Source organism: Solanum tuberosum, unplaced genomic scaffold (genome assembly GCF_000226075.1).
Source record: "Solanum tuberosum cultivar DM 1-3 516 R44 unplaced genomic scaffold, SolTub_3.0 scf00083, whole genome shotgun sequence".
NCBI lineage: Eukaryota > Viridiplantae > Streptophyta > Magnoliopsida > Solanales > Solanaceae > Solanum > Solanum tuberosum.
In genome coordinates, this window is record NW_006239015.1 from 889,341 (window position 1) to 908,932 (window position 19,592).

Genomic DNA, 19,592 nt, shown 5'->3' on the forward strand with positions numbered 1-19,592 from the left:
GTTGCCCAGTCTATCAATATATGGCCCAAGAAAGAGTTTTAACGAAAGACAAAATTAGCAGGCTACATGTGAAAACCATTGGATGATGTTTCTCAACGTTGATGGATGATTACATTATGAATTATTTCATGGGAGATATAAATTATATGTAAAAAAATTGGAAGTTTTCAAATATATGTTTGATTATGTGAATTTTATTTATATTTCTAAATGTTTGAACAAAATACCTCATAGTTTAGCTGAAATGTTTATTTTTTCACCGAAAGAAATCTCTTGAGAGATGTTTTTTTTCCAAAATTGGGTTGTACATCATATTAAGGTTATATTTGAATTCTGTAATTCGTTAATGCAGTAATACTGTTAAGAAGTTCCACATCGATAGAGGAATGAGAAATTGGTCTCTTTATGTGGATTTGAACAAATCTTTCTCGTGAACTAGCTTTTGGGATTGAGTAATTAGGCTCATGTGTCTCTTTATATGGACTTGGATAAACCTCTCTGTATGAGCTTGCTTTTGGGGTTGAGCTAGGCCCTGCCAATCTCAATTGTTGTTCACCAATGTTGAACCCTTATTTATAAGTGGTCACGCTCCAATTGAGGTCCACATGTATCGGTAGAGGGATGGAAAATTGTTCCACATACATAGCGGAATAAAAAATTGATCACCTTATATGAACTTAGACAAACCTTCCTCGAAAAAATTGTATTCGATAAATTAACCTGAAAAATGTTTGATACTATTAAGATCCTTTTACTCATATAAAGTAGCCGTCTTAGGCTTGTGCCAAGTAATAAAAAAGGCAATCAGAAAGAACTAAAATTTTCGATACATTCTAATAAAAACATTAGATTACAAACATTGGAAGTTACCTTTAACGATACTAACAAACAATTTTTCATAGTGTTCTCCGTCTTATCAATTAAAATCTTACATACATGAAAAACATATATTTCTTCCTAATTTGCACACAAAAATATATACTAAGTTACTAAAATTCTCATCACTTTTCAATTTTAAAAACATCGAGTGCGGGTAAGTATTTTCCAATCAAACTTATGGGTTCTCTTCCCTTTCCATCCCCATCTCGAGCATCGCCGCGTTCACCGGAAAATTCCACGTCAAGGTACTCTATTTTTGCCTCATTCTGTTCAACAATTGTGACAAATGATGCCACTATTACAAATTGGATAGCATGTTATGATCCTTCTAACAATACTTGGAATTATGTTACGTCGATCCCTGATTTACCTGAAAATCACGTACTCAAGGACTTTGCGATGGTCTCAGTCTTGAATTCACTATATATTATTGGCGGTCGACTCTGTAAAAAAGAGAAAACTCAAAATGTTCAATATGGAATCGATGAATTTTTCGATAGGGATATTGATGTGATGTCATTGGTGTTACGTTACGATGTTAATTCTAATCAATGGTCAAAATGTGCACCACTTAATGTACCACGTTACAATTTTGCCTATGTTGTTGAGGAAAATAAAATTTATGTAGCTGGTGGGCAATCAATGTTGGGTAGTGCTAGGGGTACTTCATCAACTGAAGTTTATGATACTTTAATTGATGATGGTCAATGGACTTTATTGACAAATATGAATAGGTCAAGGTGCAAATGTGTTGGCGTGACGTGGCAAGGGAAAATCCACGTGGTTGGTGGATTTGTACAGGGTGGAGGATTTTCGCAATATGTTGACCGTTGTTCAGCTGAGCTGTATGACATGTCAACGGGTCAATGGGACCTCGTGGCAGGGATGTGGCAGTTGGATGTGCCAGCTAATCAAATTGTTGAGGTGGATGGTAGGTTATTTAGCTCTGGGGATTGTCTTAATGTATGGAAAGGTAATGTTGAGGTCTATGATGGGAAACTTAACATATGGTACATGGTTGAAGGTTCACAAAATAATATTTTCCCCTTTGAAGAAAATGGACAATTTATTCATCGACTGTACTTAACAATGGCCCCAATTGGGACACATTTGTACTTTTTGGCAGGTTATCGGACAGTCGATGATCCATTAAAAACAATATCAACGGTATATTCATTTGACACATCAGCAATGGGTGGTGCATGGAAGAGCTTCGAGCCGATACAAGAGGAAGGGGAAAGAGAGCTATGTAGTCATTGTTGTGTTGTCCAACTCTATTAGCTAGCTAGGGTGAGAGATTTTTCTAAAGCAACAAAACAAAAATTTCGTACCATTTAGGTATTGTATAATCTTAATTTTCACCAGATTCTGCGTATAGCAGAAGTTTAGTGCATCAGACTGTTTTATTTTTTTTTAGTAATCATCATAACTTGCTTTCCAAGAAAACATAGAAGAAAAAGTGTGGGGAAATCCCTTTTTCCTTCACTAGAGGAAACAACCAAAACCATTATGGTTTGCTAAAAATAAGAAAAGAGATTAAGCAAACATGATTTGATTGTCTTTCTAGCTAGGCCCCTTACTAGTATAATAGGTCTTTAAGCTTTATATGACATATTTTATGTTAGCAAATAAATTAAATGATGATGATGTTGGACAAATGTCCCTACTTAGGTCTATGAAAACAGGTTGTTTTGTTGACAATTGATTTTTCTACAAAATGTCAATTGCAATTAAGGACTATAAAAAGATTAAAATAAAAATATTTTATGCTTTCCCCTAGCTAGTTACTAGCATGAAATTTATTTTTAAAATTTTCTTTTTAGGGATTTGCCTAAGTAGTAGTACTAGATTAAAAGATTTGGTGAGACTTATTAGTGTGTTAAACTATGATTAATTGCTTTTTGGCTTGTCTGCAATCATTTCACTAATATACAATGATGTTTTTTTTTCTTTTTGATTTCCTACTCGGTGTTCTGTATTCATATTGGGGATCAATTAAATATAGATTTGCGTCAGAAAATCCCACGGGGATAAAGTGATTTCTAACAAAGGCGACTCTGTACAAGGATACTCAAACTCGAGACTTCTGATTTAGAATAAATGATCGTACTTACCATTCTACCACGAGACTTCTAATTTAGGATAAATGAGTACCAATGTAGATAAGATAGAATGATGTTTGTTTTACATAGCACCAAGTGCCTACTTTCATGGATCTTGCCTAAGCAAGAAGAGAGGTTCGAATAGAAGGGGTCATTCGAGTCCATCTAGAGCGTTTGATCATGAATTTTTTTTATTTCTTCTCTGAGCTGAACTCTGAAAATATGTTTGATCATAAAATTTCGTAATTTTATTTGAAGTTGAATTTCAGAATTTTCAAAAATTTGAAAAACAACAAAAATATATTTTCACTCCAAATTACTCGCACAAAAAGACACCAATTTTTGTTCATGGCCAAATAGAAACAACATTTTTCATTTTAAAAACAAAAACTATTTTATTCAAATTTCACTTAAATTCCCCGTTATAAAGTATATAACTTCCTTGTTATTTCTCTTGGCAACCTATAACACAAATAGAATCTGTAAATTAGTTCCGAAAAATCTCACGTTTTATCAAATCACATTTTGCTCATAGTTACAACAATTTCTTTGGTACCGAAAATTATGTGAAATATGTTTCAAAGTAAAATTGAATATTGAGGAAATGAGGTTAATATTGTATTATACCTCCTCCATTTCAAAATAAGTAATATCTTAATAAGAAAAATTGTTCGTATCGCTTTAAAAATTCAAGACACAAAATAAGATCGGACATAGATATGGGTCTAGACTAGAAGGATCAAAAAGAGATGCAAACAGTGACTAACTTTATTACTTTAATAAAAAGAGTTGCAATTTTCACTGAAAAAAGCAAACAAAAATAAAAATGACATTAAAAGAATAGAAAAGACTGAGGAATTTGAGTCGGCCAATCCAATGACCAATTGCCAGGATACCAAGGGACAAACTGTGAGGATTTGTCCCTAATTTGTTTGACATATCACTAAAATTATTTTAAACATTATGTTATACAGTGTTTTTAAAAAAAAAAAAATTGCTTCAAGATAGGGATATTGCATTGGCAAATTATTAATTACTTTTACTTAGATAATGTAATTATATTGTAAAAAAATTATGAAGTGTTGTATATGATTTTTTAATTGTAAATGAATTCAATAACTAAAATGAGTTGTTAGCAAGGTTGAGACTTGAGAGTTATTATAGTTTACTTAGTGACCTTCTTGCGTTGTATTTTTTTAGTGACATGCAGGGCCGTCTTAATCCCTAGGCTATTAAAGTCATCGCTTGGGGCCCCATATATTTTGAGATCCCCATTTCTTAAAAACAATTACTTACATATGTTATTTTAAAAAAAAAATTATATGTACTATGAGTGTTATGATTTCTACTAATGAAATTGCATATGAGATGAAAATAAACTTGAATTTCGTAAGAAACAATTGGATTAAAATATGGATGGCGAAATCACAAAGTCCCTTGAAGAATCTTTTAGAGTTAATTGCTTTATATATGTAGAGTAGATCAAACTATTTTTTCACTTCAAAATGGATTTGAACCAATTGAAGCATATGGAAATATTTTTGATTTCTTATTTAGTGGTAAAATATTGAGATCACTAGATGATGATAATTTTTAAAAAATATTGTCTTAACCTTGATCTTTCTTTAACACGTAATAGTTATTCTGATATTGATGGTTTAGATTTATTTTTTGAATTAAAAGTGTTAATGGAAATAATACAAGTAGAGCTAATGATCTAATGAAAATACTCAATCTAATAAAAAGACTTGATTCTTTTCCAAATACACATATTGCTTATAGAATAATGTTAACAGTTCTTGTAACCGTTGCCTCAGCCGAAAGAAGTTTTTTCGAAATAAAAAATTGACTAAATCTTCTTTAAGATCAACAATGTCTCAAGAGAGATTGAATGAATTAGTTATATTATCATTTGAAAATGACTTATTAAAACAAATTGATTATAAAACAGTACCTAATGATTTCGCATCTAAAATAGCTAGAAAAATAGATTTTAATTAAAAGTATATATGATGAAAAAAATTAAATATTAGGGCCCCTCTCTTAAATTTCGCTTTAGACCCCCAATGTTGTTGAGTCGACCCTGGTCACATGGTATTTCTTTAGCGATCGATGAAGATAAAAAACTAATAATTAAGTAAAATTCAGAATTTATAAACGTTAATACCAACTCTCTCTGCTTCTATTTCTCCACACTTCAATTGGCAACGATATTTTTTATTGTTTTTCAAAAGAATACTCTCCAAGAATCATAAATATATATTAGTTTCTTAATCTATTTACTTTTTTTAAAAAAAAAAAATAGCCACTAAAAGGAATAGATGTGTAAATGCAAGACAATTATTTTACTTATCCATTATTTAAAAAATAAATTTCATTTTTCACATATCAAGAAAAATAATTATTTTTTTCATGTTTAAATTTACCTTTAACATTAATAATTATTCCATGAATTATTTTTCAAGTTCTAACATTAAACATTACTACTAATAAAAATAATTATATCAATTATTATTTACTTGAGGAGGCAGATGCATACATGTTTGACCAAATCCCATCTCACGTGTGATCATCCCTCTTCTTCCCGCATGCGCTACCCCTCTTTTCACTCATTTACTCTACTATTTTACTTTTAAATAAATAAATCGCAATTTTAAAATATTTTTAAATTTTATAATCTTAAACGTATTATTTGAAAATTTTAAATTAGTTTTTTTAAAAATTAAATGGATTAATAATAAAAATAAAACAAAGACATTAAAATAAGTGAAGTAGAGTAATTGTTTGGACTTGTTTAATTTCAAGTGAAGTCTTTAACTTTCATTGATAGATTTAATTTTTACAAAATTTTAATGAATATAGGCATCCAAACAAAAGAACTTCGATAAACTTTTCCTTATTTTTTTTGTTAAAAACGAATATTCTAAATTTTAATTTCAATTGTTTGATTGAGAACTAGTTATTTTAAAATTAATTATCCTAAAATAACTTATTTCATCATATATATGAGATAACTTATCTCATCACTATACTATAACAGCTGGGATAAGTTACATCAAAATTTTATTCCAGACTTATTTATTTTTATCCCTCACACCAAACGACTACGTAACGACAATCAGTCCATTTTGTTGGTGGAAACGTGGAAAGTCCGACAATTTTAAGAGCTGACATGTCGGCTAGGGGCCCCTACGATTGATACAAAGAATATTTCTTACTTTGACTAATTTGCCCTTCTCCCTTTTTTCAGTATGGCACACAATGTACAATTAGTTCCACGTCGGCATGATGAGCTGGAGATACTTTGCTGACTGTATGATAAAAAGCTTATCAAGAACCACAGAGTTAATAGCTTAACTATTAATTTTCTTGATAAGCCGAATACGACGAGTCGTGTTGTGTCATGTCTAAATATCTCTCATATATACATCTAACATCGAAGTACATATTTCCTTTTTACACGTTTAAATTATTATTTCAATCTCATTTATCTGCCAAACACGGAAACCACCCTCATCTCTTTTTCGATATCTTCATTACTAATCTTATTATTATTTTCACTATTTTAAAAAGGGAAACATCATATTTTTATTTTTATTATTATTGAGAAGTAACTTTTTCAGTGATATTGATTTCACTTATTTACGAGCTGGTCCCCTTGATCTAACATTTCACTCTCAACTTTTTTTGAGTCTATTGATGTGAGTTAACATAAAATAAATTTAACTTTTTGTGCACATCTCTCAGTGTACAACTTTGGATGAGAGGCTCAGAAAAATGAAAACAACAACTAAAAAAGATTAGTGAAAATGATATCTAGCACTTAGATCTATCCAAGGTTGAAATAGAAATTAAAGAATGAATCATATATAAACCAATTATTATTTTTTTGAAAATTCACGAAGTATGAAATTTAGAAATTTGTCTTGGTCTATATATAATTAGAGAGGTCAAAGAGGCAAGTCATGTTCTTGTAGTGGAAAATTCAAAAGGGGAGCGAAGGAGAAAGCTTTTGTTTTGTTCACAAGAAAGGGACCACTAACATGCCTTCTTGATATATGAGATTTTGTGATGACACCACATCCCAATATAGTATTTCTTTTTCATAAATTTCACACAATGTATAATGATCGCGGTGTTCAGATTAATTTGCTCATATTTTATGGATTGGTTTGATCATGCGATATGGTATCATGATATCATGATATGATATCATAATATGGAATTATAAGATGAATTGAAGTTTTGTGTGGACAAGCGATATAACATTTTTGTGTTGTATATTTTCTCATAAACATAGAATCTCATAAGCCGTAAAATTATTAAAATAACCTCAATTATTTATTCAATTTTACCAAATAAACAAAAATTTATAAAACTGCATAATAAATTATTACAAAACTATTTGTTCTTCCACTTAAGTAAACTGTTTACATCTAACCTTTAATTCAATAAAAAAATTGAACATAAATTGTAGTGTACTAGTCTTTAATATTACTCAACAATCGGTTGGTAGTGAGTCAAAGTGACTATATGTTGGTGACAATAATAAATTTTATGTCGGTGAGAATAATAAATTTTAAAAATTAATGATGTCATTATAAATTTTATTTACATATAAAATAAATTGTTAGTAGATATAAATGTGAGGTTGTTTTTAACAAAAATATAAAATTTTGTGGATCAATTTTTGTATTAGAAATATCTCAAATCATGATATGGAATTCCCATATCATGGTTTTTTAAGAATATGGAATCATGAGATGGAATCAGCGTAAAATCACATGTCCAAACGATGATTCCATCTCACGATTCTATATGATGATATGGTATTGCATGGTCAAACGCGTGCTAAATATTTAATTTGGTATCTACTATATTGATTGTATGTTCAAATATTTTTAATAAAAGAGTCGCTTAAAATTATTAACAAATAATATCCATACGAAGAGAGATTTATTATTTTAAAATAACACTGATTATCTTTTACAAAAGATCAACGGTGGATATTAGCTAAACTCTTGATATACATGTACTACTATAGTCTATATACGAGCAACCCCTCTATCTTGTATATGTCATATTGGAATACTTCAAGCATCTTCATTAGTAATTATATATCAAGAATCCGCTTGAATGAACTTATAATTTATGACTTAAAAAATACTTAAAATATTATAAAATCATTTTAAAATTATTCTAACTTATATAAACATATTAAATAAGTCAATTTAAATTGGCTCTAATGTTAGATTGCACCACTTAAAAGTGCATGATCTAGTCACATAAATAGATTTCTCATTGTTCTACCTTTTCATTTTCAATTATTGAGTCTAACCATATCCTAAAGGGAAAAATATAAAAATGAATTATTCTGCATAAACAACTTTTGAAATACTTACTAATTTATTTGGGATTTTTTTTTTTTTTTTGAAAAGTATCATCAAGTTGCTAGAGGAATAGTGAGACTTTTTTACATTAAAGAAGGACAAGACAAGTGGCTATTCCAAGTTAGACAGAAGCAGAAGAGTTATTGGGCTGGATATTAGGAAAAAGGAGCTGCCAGGGCCCATACCATTACTAGTGCATGCTCATGTAATTTGCATCCACCAATAAAGTGGGACTTCAAACTTGTTTTTTTAATTTAATTGGGCCTGATGTTTTGTATGTTGTACTCTACTGTTCCATTGCTTGTACCTTTCCTTTTCCTTGTAGTATTAATTTGTGTCACATACAAATTAAATAAGGATGTGTTCAAATGTCATAACAAGACTAGCTACATAGTGATAAATTCAGATTTTTCACTAAGCATGATCCCGAGAGGAAGAATATAAGAGTATTTAGCTAGGAGCTTCTGCTAGATAGACTTTCAGATCAATAAATAGAGTTGAGGTTATAGTTAAAGCCGCTAATAGAAAAGCATGTTTGGACTTGAACCTCCTAAATCACTTAAAAACCAATCTCTAAGTTTGTGTTTAGGAGATACAATTTCATATATATATATACATAAAAATAAAATTATTTTTTATATATTGTGCAATTTTTAATCGAATAGGTTCAAATGAACACCCTAACCATACTAGCTACATAGTGATAAATTCAGAATTTTCACTAAGCATGATCCCGAGAGGAAGAGTATTTAGCTAGGAGCTTCTGCTAGATAGACTTTCAAATCAATAAATAGAGCTGAGGTTATAGTTAAAGCAGCTAATAGAAAACCATGTTTGGACCTGAACCTCAAAAACCACTTAAAAATCAATCTCTAATTTTATGTTTAGGAGATACAATTCATATATATACATAAAAATAAAATTATTTTTTATATATTGTGTAATTTTTAAATCGAATAGGTTCAAATAAACACCCTAACCATCCCTAGATCCTGGCCGCACAAACCAACACTTACTAATGCTGACACAAATAAGAAACAGTCAAATGAGCAACAGTAATTATTAAGTCATACTAGGTAAAAAAAAAGATTAAGCATACAGCTGTTTAGTTGACAATAATATATATCTCTAATTTTTTATATAATTCTTTTGGAGTTGCTCTAGTTACTTTACAAAACTTGCTTCTTTCTTGTTCACTTTTTCCTGTTTTAGACAAACAAAAGAGACTATCAAAATAATAATAACCTGAAGTTCTTTTCAAACTAAAGAAACCTTCTAAAATGTCATACTACCAACCAATGAGATATAAAAAGATAAATTGATTACAGTAAAAAATAGGTTGACAATTGACATCTTTTACATGAGTTTGTCCAAACTTAATAGTTACATGACTTTTGAATTAGATTTTATATATATATGTGTTGAGCAATTTACTAAACAAGTACAAATAGGTATTTTCAAACCAAGTAAATAAATTATTCATGATAGAATTCTAAGGTTTGAATTCATACTATTTAAATTTTTACTCCGTCTCTACTTTGTCTTAACAATTGATAATCCATGTCAATTATGAGAAATTTTGATTATCTTAACCTTGTTTATGTATTAAGATATATGTTTTCAGTGTTTTAAAAGGCGGGGACATGAGGCGAGGCGTTTTATACAGTACATGGCAAGGCGTAACTCCCGAGACACGGGGCGTAAGTCTCATGGTTCTACGGGGCATAGTCTCGTATCTATTCAATTTTATAGTTTTATTACTAATAAAATATGCAAAAGTAAACCTTTCAATGATTTATGATTTTTATTTGAGATAAGTATTAATAATCAATAATGAAGGAAAAAAAATTATAATTACTATTTGAGAAATATTATTATACCAATAATAAAAATATGATTTAAAGCAAAAAATGTTTTAAAAATTAATTAAAAACGCATGGGCGTACGTTTTTACGTCCAAGACTTACTTCTTATGAATCTACGTCTTTAATTTACGCTCCGGAGCATTTTTGGTACGCCACGCCCCGAGACTCAATATGGGACTCGCTCCAAAAACGTTTTTGAAAACACTAGTTCTTTTCATTGAATATTTTATTCATAAATAATGTGAGAGGTAGAAATCATGACAAATAATGTGAGACAATTATGTATAGAAATCACGATAAATAATTTGAGTGGAAAAGTTAAAAACAAAATGGCTTTAATTAACTTAACTGAAACAAAATTGAAAACTATTTCCCATGAAAAGGCCCTGGTACAAGATGATTCCAATATATGCCATGGGAGGAGATACATATGTCCATTTCAACTGTCAAATTTGATATTTCCAACTTGTGTGTGTACTTAAAAACAGAGCTGAGGATAAAGACAAAAACCTCTCAGACCTCAGTCTTCCTGCTACTGCTGCACCATTTCAGCAGAGAGGCCCTCACTCACCTCATCTCTGACCAAATTCCAAAGCTCCTTCCTTTATTTCAAAATCAACCCATCTTCATGTTTTTCTCTCTCTTTTTAATGGTGTCAAAATCTTGAAAAGCTTCTGTAGTCCAAAGTTTTCGTTTTTTTTGGTTATGTTGGTAGAAAGTTAGCATTTTTAGCAGTTCTTGGTTTGTGGGGTTTTGAAAAAAACTCTGAATTCCCAAGTTCTTGTTTTTATTTTCTTATGTTGGTAAAAAGTTTGCATTTTAGCAGTTCTTGATTTGTGGGGTTTTGAATAAACTTTGTATTCTCAAGTTTTTGTTTGTTTTTTTTCTTATGTTGGTAAAAAGTTTGCATTTTTAACAGTTTTTGGTTTGTGGGGTTTTGAAAAAACTTTGTATTCCCAAGTCCTTGTTTTTTTTTTTTCTTATGCTGGTACAAAGTTTGCATTTTTAGCAGTTTTTAGTTTGTGGGTGGTTTTGGATAAACTCTGTATTCTCAAGTTCTTGTTGTTTTTTTCTTATGTTTGTGAAAAGTTTGCATTTTTAGCAGTTCTTGATTTGTGGGGTTTTGAAGAAAAAAATGGCAGAAGAAGAGGGTTGGGGTTGGCCACCATCACCCACTGGTTCACCAATGTACTTAACAAAAGATGATCATTGGACTCATTTTGATAACTCTGTTAATGCTGTTTCTTTTGGTTTTGTTGCCACTGCTATTCTCATATCTATGTTCCTTATCATGGCTATCTTTGAGAGGTTCCTCAGACCACCTTCTCCGCCGGAATTGACTCCCTCCGTTGGTCACCGCCGGCATGCAGACATTGAGTCTCAGTTAGGGTTCAACCACAAACTTGGCTATCCTACACCCAAAGTAAGTGTCTTTTAAGAATTTAGCTATCTATATCTTGTTTGTGAACTTTCAGGGTCCTTTTTGGAAATACTCACTAGTTTCTATTTGTTTATCTGATTTTGAATTTAAGTTATTTTAAATGTATCAAAATGTCTTTTAATTTTACGGTCTTAAGCGCGTTAGGTGGAATCTTAGAATTAAAGAGTTGCGCTGAAAAGTAAAACGAATTAATTGAAACGGAGCAAATAGTCTTCTGCTAAATGTCAGTTGGATTATTTATTGTTACATTGACCATTTGGGGTTTTGAAGTTTTTGTATTGTAGCTAATGCTAATTGTGAATTAGGTTAGGAAATGATGAGCAGGAATTTGATGTTTAACCTTTTTTATTTGGATTTTACATGAGTTGTTAGTATTTTGCTTTATTGTTTCTTAGAAAGATAATATATTTAAACAAAATAGGTGTCAATGTATTTATTGTTTAATTCATATAGGTTTTAATATTTCTCTGTGCTTTGCAGAATATATGTAGTATTGCAATCTTTAATTTGTGTTGCTGTTTATTAGAATGAAATCTGTCCCATCTAAGAAATTGTCATACAGGTTTAAATTCTACTATAATTGATATACCTGTGTGCCATTTTCAGTCACTAGAATAATAATTTCTTCCCTTTATTTCCCTTTTTATTTTATTAGTAAAATATTCCATCTATTTTTCTCAAGTTTTCAAATTCTTATGTTTTGGGTGGGGTGGGGGATGGGCTAAGGTAAATATCCCATAATTTTTTGCAGAAACAGTAGAATAAATTCTCATTTCATAAATCTTGACTCATTTTTTCCAAGACTTGTGTCAGTGAGAGCATTTCAGAGGCTTTTAGTGACATTAATGTGGAATAACATATTTGATTCTTCCCATTTGTCCGTCCCTTAGTGGACAAAGTTATCTGGTATCACTTACTAGTGGTAAGTGACAGTTATCTCGTGAAATTAGTCGAGGTGTGTAAAAGTTGGTCTAGACACTCCGATCATCTAAAAAAGAAAAAGTTGCTACTACTTTACAGCAGAAACCCAAGTTGTGGAACTATAAAAGATGATAAATATTTTTTTAAGAGGTCTATGAATTATAAAACTATATATTTGCATGTGCATATTCTTCATATTGTGATACACAAGAAAACACTCACATTAATTTTGTGTTTGAACAATTGCCCTGGCCCCTCTTCCATTTAAGAAGTTAGCTTTTCAGTTGGTCCTCTTTAATAAGATCTGGGGACTTTATGCCTACTTGTTGTTTTTTTGTTGTATATTAAGTCTTTGCCCCCACTCCTTGTTCATCACCTCCATTAATATATCCCTTCACCAGTCACCACCAATGTTAATGATGTCCTCCATGGAATACTCCTGGAGTGGAGACAGATTGGCAACCCTGAGAAAATCTTTGTTTTTTCTTGTTTACTTTATCCAATTCATATTGTATCTTTTGAGGGGTTTTGCCCATTTAGTAGTCTTAGGTTGTGTTCGGTATGGAGGAAAACATTTTTCGGAAAATGCTTTTCCAAAATAATAAGGAAAATGATTTCCCTAGGGAAGTAGGGAAAAACAAGTTTCACAAGTGGCATTCTGCATTAATTGTATCCTCCCGGTCATCCAACACACCTCATATTCCATCCCACCCCAATTGTCACCGTCCCCAGTCTCCCTCTCCACCTCTATGATCATATTTGTCTAGATTATATAAAAACATAATCTAATGTTTTAGGATAATATTTCTTGCTTATTTAATGAACACAAAAAAATAAGCAAGAAACTCACTTTTTAAAAAAAATAAAAAAGACATTATCTTTTCGTACCAAACGACTAATATTTGGGACCGGAGGAAGTAGTATGTCTTCTCTCCACCCTGTACTACTGCTACATGCAATTATAGACAAATAGTTTCCTTTTGCTGTCATAACTAACAATTCTTCCAATCTTTTTCTCCTTGTATGAAATCAACTTTATGTTAAACCATCCGCAAATTTTTCCTTTATTGGGACTTTTGTCCCCCTTCTCTTTATCCTGGTGCCTTTTTGTGTGGAACTTCACAACTTTTAAAATGATTTATCTTCTTAGTCCCTGCTAATCCTTCTTACAGATGCACAAACAGGCTTAATATGCTTAACCTGCTTCAAGTTTAGATACTAAGTATGCGCGTTTGGTTGCAGAATTGATTGGAATTCAGAAACATAATTTTTTGAAGTTGAAGTAGTGTTTTAACTTACATTTCACTTGAATTTTTTTTTAATAGTATGAGTGGAAAAAGATTTTTCACTTGAGAAACTGAGTTGACCTTTTGTGTGTGTGTGTTTGGGGGGGGTGGGGTGAGTTTTTATGTGCTGGAAGGCACTCATTGGTACCCATATTTATCCCCCATAAAATAAAACATTCAGCCTGGATTCCACCAACCAAACATAATGTGAAATGTAAAGGAATCATAGATGAACATGTACAATTAACCTTTAGGAAATTAAATATAGAAAGCTAAAGTGAGTCAGAAGGTAACATATTGTATTAACACACATAGTGATGTTCAGAGTTAGGTTGGCCTACAATTATTGTGTGTTTTAGTGCCCAACTAAGTTAGAAGGCCATCGATTAATTTAGCTATGGTTCATTGTTTGGTTGGCATATGGATAATCCTTCGAAAGACTTGGATTCATCTCTTCGTGTTCCTTGCTTCTAGCAGCTAAACTACACATACATATATACAAGATCAAACACCTAGTCCCTCTTTGGATAACATAACTAAGAGTGGGAGAATCTTAAAAACTTGCAGTATATATATCTGACAATAGAAAGATACAAAAGAGTCGATAACAAGTCTTTTAGCAGTTGCGATTTGTTATATTGTACCTCTTAATCGTCTAGTTTACTTTCACATTGAATCTTTTATGAAATGTAACACATGTGAAAACATTTGATTGCTTCAGGTATCTACAAATGCCAAAGAAGTTTCAGTCTTGATGCCAGGAAATGACATTCCAACTTTTATTGCTCATCCTGCTCCTGCACCTTGTCAACCGGAACGCAATCCATGGCCTTCCCATCAGCAGAATCCTATACCCAGTGTCATAAATTCCAACTCAAACGTGTCGTCCTAGCTCTTCTTAACTTGATGATGCATACATCGGAAAATGCCAGTTTTATGGAATTATGAAGGGTAACCTGAGCATATATTTTGAGTTTCCCAGTTGGGATTTTGGGTTATGTACATAGAATTTTCTCAGCTGGTTTGCTCTTTTTTGTACCCAAAACTTCAGTTAAGAAATAGCTAAAGAGGTTTTAGCTTGTCTATGTTGTCAATATGTTCCATTCTCCAGCATTGAATTATTCAAAATTGGTCTTCCCAAGTTACATCATGGTATTCTAAGCATATATCCTCTTGAATTCAAACCTAGTTAACTGCTAATTCTCACAAAACCTACTTCAAATTTTCCGATTTCAAAGAAAAAACTGAGACGAGAGCTATACCTTCTTAAAACCGGAAAAATAACTGCTATAAGGTACTTCCTCCGTCCAGTTCTATTTGTCATGTTGCGCTTTACAAAATCAATTTGACTTGTTTTCAAAATTAAATTAGATTACATTAATTTGATATTTTAAACAAAAAATTTATATATTCAAAAACTATATGAAAAATACTATAAATATAGTAAGGGTATATTCAGTATTAGTATATGAATTGGGCCAATGGGGCCAGCCTTCAAATTTCATATGAAGTACAAAATGGGGCAAAGGACATAAAGTAGCCATCCGAAAATATTGATAACCGAATGACCACATAAAATCAAAAGACATATTATAGGCAATATAAATATATACACTTCTTATACAATATATACACACATATTATACTTGGTGTATACTGTATGTCCACTAATTTTGGGTATTTAGTAAAGGCAACATCGAAAATATCCATCTCAGCGAGGATTGACGAATGGGTGTTGAAATTAGTTGATGAGTCAATATTTTCGACAATTAATTTGATATTATTTGGTGGAAAAATAAGATTTCAAACTCGTGACATTTATTTAACCCATACATTGCGTATTACACACTATCGTTTAATGTCTTCCTTATCTTATGACGCCAGAGTTTATTCTCTTCACTCATGCTTCTCTTGTATTCAGAAGATTAATCCTCCGGCAATAATAAATTTCAATTCAAGAAAAATTAAAATTACAAATTTAATTTTTGAATCCTCCTCAAATCAAAACTAAATATCCATTCAAAGTTGGAGACGGAGGTACTTGAAATTTAATTTATGAATTTTAAATTCTAGTCTTTTTTGAATAATTGAATTCTATATTAATTCTTTCCTCGTCTCAATTTATGTGCTATTTTTATTTCTTGAAAGTAAATTTAACAAATCTTTGAAGCTAAACTAGATTAGATCAACTCAATATTTTAAAATTAAAATTTAAGTATTAAAAAGTTACATGAAATATACTTGTATAAGTTATAACTTGTCTCATATCAATATAATTAAAGATTTTAATTCAAAATTTACGTAATTTAAATCTTGACAAACAAAAAGTTTTAAAAGTAGTCAATACATATACAATAAATTTTTAAAATAAATACATAATACAAACAGAAACTACTGAATTCGATCAAATCAATATCCCAAACCGTGTAAAAGAAAGCAATAATAGACTATACTTACTATTTTAAGAATTGTCAGAGTCAAATGATTATGAAGCACGAGCCATCGGGGAATGACTGGTCCAAAAATGTTGAGGAGTAGTTGGATTCTTGTGTTTTTTCTTTCAATTAATTCTCTCCATTTATTTTTATTTTCGACTTTCAATATAATAAAGAAAGATTTTTTTTAAAAAAAAAACATTAATTACTTATTTTTCAAGAGTAAAGACGATTAAGACTAGTACGTACATGATTGGAGGAAACAATTATGGGACCGGGGAGGAGAAAGAAAACAAAAAAAGGGTCCCCAGTACTACCATTTAGTACCATGGGATTTAAGGAGGGAATGCAAAATTTAGATTGAAAAGAAAGAAGACTAAGGGTGTGATTGGTAAAGAAAACTATTTAGTATTGTAGTAACTTTTTTTCTAGTGTTTGGTAAGTAGAAATATCGTAACTAATAGAGTAGCATTTACATATAATCTTAGTCCAGGTAGGGGTGAATAGGATGGAATGTCACTTATGGAACTTGTTTTTTTGAAAGTCATTTTCCTGATTTTCCGAGAAACTTGTTATCCTAGTCAATTGAAAACAAAAGAGCTGGAATCATATTGAATAATTGGTCCCAGTTTGAGGAAAATCCTTACGGTAGTCTATCTAAGCACCACAGATTATTCTGAAGACTTGTAAATTCAAATCTGAATACCAATATTCCATAGCCATTGTTTTTATGAGCTAGCAACATGAAGTCTACTAGTGTCTTCTTGTTTGTATTCTTGCTGTATTTGAGTCACTTCAAATGTGATTCTAGGGACATCATAACTTCAAGGAACATATTAAAAAACAAAAGGAAAACTCTTGTGTCAGCTGGACAGATATTCGAGCTGGGACTCTTCAACACACGATCTAAAGACGGAAAACTTAGAAATTATGTTGGCATATGGTACCGGGTGAGTCCCAAAACTATTGTGTGGGTTGCCAATAGGGACAGACCAATTCCCGTATCAGATGAAATTTTGGCTATTGGCATTGATGTGGATGGTAATCTCAAAGTGTTGGACTCAAAGAAGAACTCTTACTTTTCAACAGGACTCGTTAGTGCATCTTCTTCTAAGCGTACAGCAAATCTCTATGACTCAGGAAATTTGGTTTTAATTGATGAATTGTCAGGCAAGAGATTGTGGCAAAGTTTTGACAACCCCACTGACACCTTCCTTCCTGGTATGAACATGGACAGTGCATTGAAGTTGACTGCTTGGAGGGTTACCCAAGAGGATCCCAGCACTGGAGATTACACGTTTCGGCAAAATACAGCAACCAAATTTGAGTACAACATACTATCCCAAAAAAGGGGCCTTCACTGGAAAGCCTCTGTTTCTGCTAAGCCCTTTAGTTCCAGGGAACTGCCCTCTCTTGTGGGATCAATGTTAACCAATTTCAGTTTCAATACAGAACAACAATATACCCCGAAATTGAACAAGTCACCGACTGATGATGTTTCATCTGTGCCAGACTTTAATTACACAAGGCTACTACTGAATTCCTCAGGGGAAATACAATTATATGGCTGGAGTAACGAGAGTACAGGGTGGTTACAAATATGGTCAGAACCACAAGATCCATGCGATGTGAATGAAAGTTGTGGGAAATTTGGAATTTGCAACAGTGGGTTTATGTCTCGGTGCAAGTGTTTGCCAGGATTTGACCCTGATTCTCCAGATGAATGGACGGTTGGGACTTGTACTGATGGTTGTTCAAGAAAGTCAGTTCGTGGTTGCAACAAGAAGTCAGAATTTGACACATTCTTAAACTTTTCAACTATCAATGGGAAACTTTGTTTGCATACCTAACAAGGTGTGGATCACCACCGACAAATCCTTTTAGTTGTATCCTCCATTTTATTCACCTACGCAAGTTTCAATTTCGTTTGGTTCAGAGCATGTAGGACAAAGAGGATGGAGTGGAGAGAAGGCAACATCCTTGAATCTCAAAGTCCTGATTATTTCTGTCAGTGTAGCTGCTGCTGGAACTATAACCATAACCATTTGCTATGTAATCTACCATAGAAAAAAGGTGGCAAGAAGGAAAGGTAACAAATAGCACAAGCTTTTATATAAATGATATATGTATTGTGAATTTGGTGCTAATTTTGAACTCACTTTATGTAATGAGAAGCCAAGAAAATAAGTTTGGGGAATGGGATAGAGTACTTGTCCGAGTGTGGAGGTTCATCTAAATATTTGGTAACCGAAGATGATAAGAAACGGATCGATATCCCATTTTTCAACTTGGAAAGCATACTAGTCGCTACGGACAACTTCTCAGATGCAAACAGGCTTGGTCAAGGTGGATTTGGCCCTGTTTACAAGGTGGTGGTGATTCTCACATGTACCATTTTTAAAATCATTTTTCTAACTACAGCTAATATTGTACGTACAGGGTAAGTTCCCTCAAGGACAAGAAATGGCAATTAAGAGGTTGTCAAGTCATTCTAGTCAAGGTGCAGAAGAATTTAAAAACGAAGTAATGTTAATTGCCAAACTCCAACACAGAAATCTAGTCAGACTTTTGGGCTACTGCATCGAGGAGAACGAAAAGATCTTATTATATGAATATATGCCCAACAAAAGCTTAGACACCCATATATTTAGTGAGTCTACTTACTTTTCTTCTCAGAACTCCATTATAGAATCTCTCCCGTTGGTTCAGTGAACCTCTAAATTTCATTATACATACAGATAGATACAAGGGTCAATATTTATTTAACTAAACCATTGTTCAACTAAAACTTTGCTTTGTTGGGGTCATTATTGTTACATTGGAAAACAGAAAACAAGGGAATTTCATTTTGGTGTGGAAAGATCTTTGTATTAGCAAAAGCTTAGGAATTAGAATGCTTAATTTCTGTAATTGGTGAAAAGTAAGATCTAACTGTGATTTAGTTGTTCTTTGAGTTCACTCTACACAAATACCTCGGGTACTACTAGAAGGGGATTAAGTTTCTTAAAGACACAATGTAAATTCAACTTTGACTTGATGGACTTGTTCCGGATAGTTCTCTTGAGACATTTATCAAACATATTGGCTGTGTTTGGTATGAAGGAAAATGTTTTCCTAGAAAAACAAATAGATTTTTTATTTATTTTCTCATGTTTGGTTGGTGAGGAGAAAAGATTTTTAGTGTCTGGTTTTTGAATCAAAAATATTTTTGAGAAATATCTTTTATTACTAGAGTAGAAAATAATTTTTGAAATTGAAAATATTTTTTAAAAA

The 19,592-nt window shown here is 31.7% G+C and overlaps 4 protein-coding genes across 4 annotated transcripts in view; all 4 read left to right on the top strand.

Moving 5' to 3' along the window:
• The first annotated feature begins 1,056 nt into the window (after positions 1–1,056).
• LOC107060589 (kelch-like protein 28) lies at positions 1,057–2,160 on the top strand. Its single transcript, XM_015308628.1, has one exon. The coding sequence runs from the start codon at positions 1,057–1,059 to the stop codon at positions 2,158–2,160; it is 1,104 nt and encodes a 367-aa protein (XP_015164114.1).
• Positions 2,161–10,583: 8,423 nt separating this feature from the next.
• On the top strand, positions 10,584–14,978 carry LOC102578637 (uncharacterized). Its single transcript, XM_006347025.2, has 2 exons — positions 10,584–11,659; positions 14,606–14,978. Exons 1-2 carry the CDS (start codon positions 11,372–11,374, stop codon positions 14,774–14,776), a joined length of 459 nt encoding a protein of 152 aa, XP_006347087.1. The 5' UTR covers positions 10,584–11,371; the 3' UTR covers positions 14,777–14,978.
• Positions 14,979–16,690: 1,712 nt separating this feature from the next.
• Positions 16,691–18,323, top strand: LOC107060609 (G-type lectin S-receptor-like serine/threonine-protein kinase At4g03230). Its single transcript, XM_015308672.1, has 2 exons — positions 16,691–18,173; positions 18,256–18,323. The coding sequence occupies exon 1, from the start codon at positions 17,063–17,065 to the stop codon at positions 18,167–18,169; it is 1,107 nt and encodes a 368-aa protein (XP_015164158.1). The 5' UTR covers positions 16,691–17,062; the 3' UTR covers positions 18,170–18,173; positions 18,256–18,323.
• Positions 18,246–19,592, top strand: part of LOC102580959 (G-type lectin S-receptor-like serine/threonine-protein kinase At4g03230) — a gene marked incomplete at its 5' end in the record, with an annotated part of 6,982 nt that continues 5,635 nt past the window's right edge. Inside the window, 3 exons of the mRNA XM_015308629.1 lie at positions 18,246–18,408; positions 18,495–18,688; positions 18,759–18,969. Coding sequence (XP_015164115.1) covers positions 18,246–18,408; positions 18,495–18,688; positions 18,759–18,969 — 568 coding nt within the window. The remainder of the gene's footprint in view (positions 18,409–18,494; positions 18,689–18,758; positions 18,970–19,592) is intronic.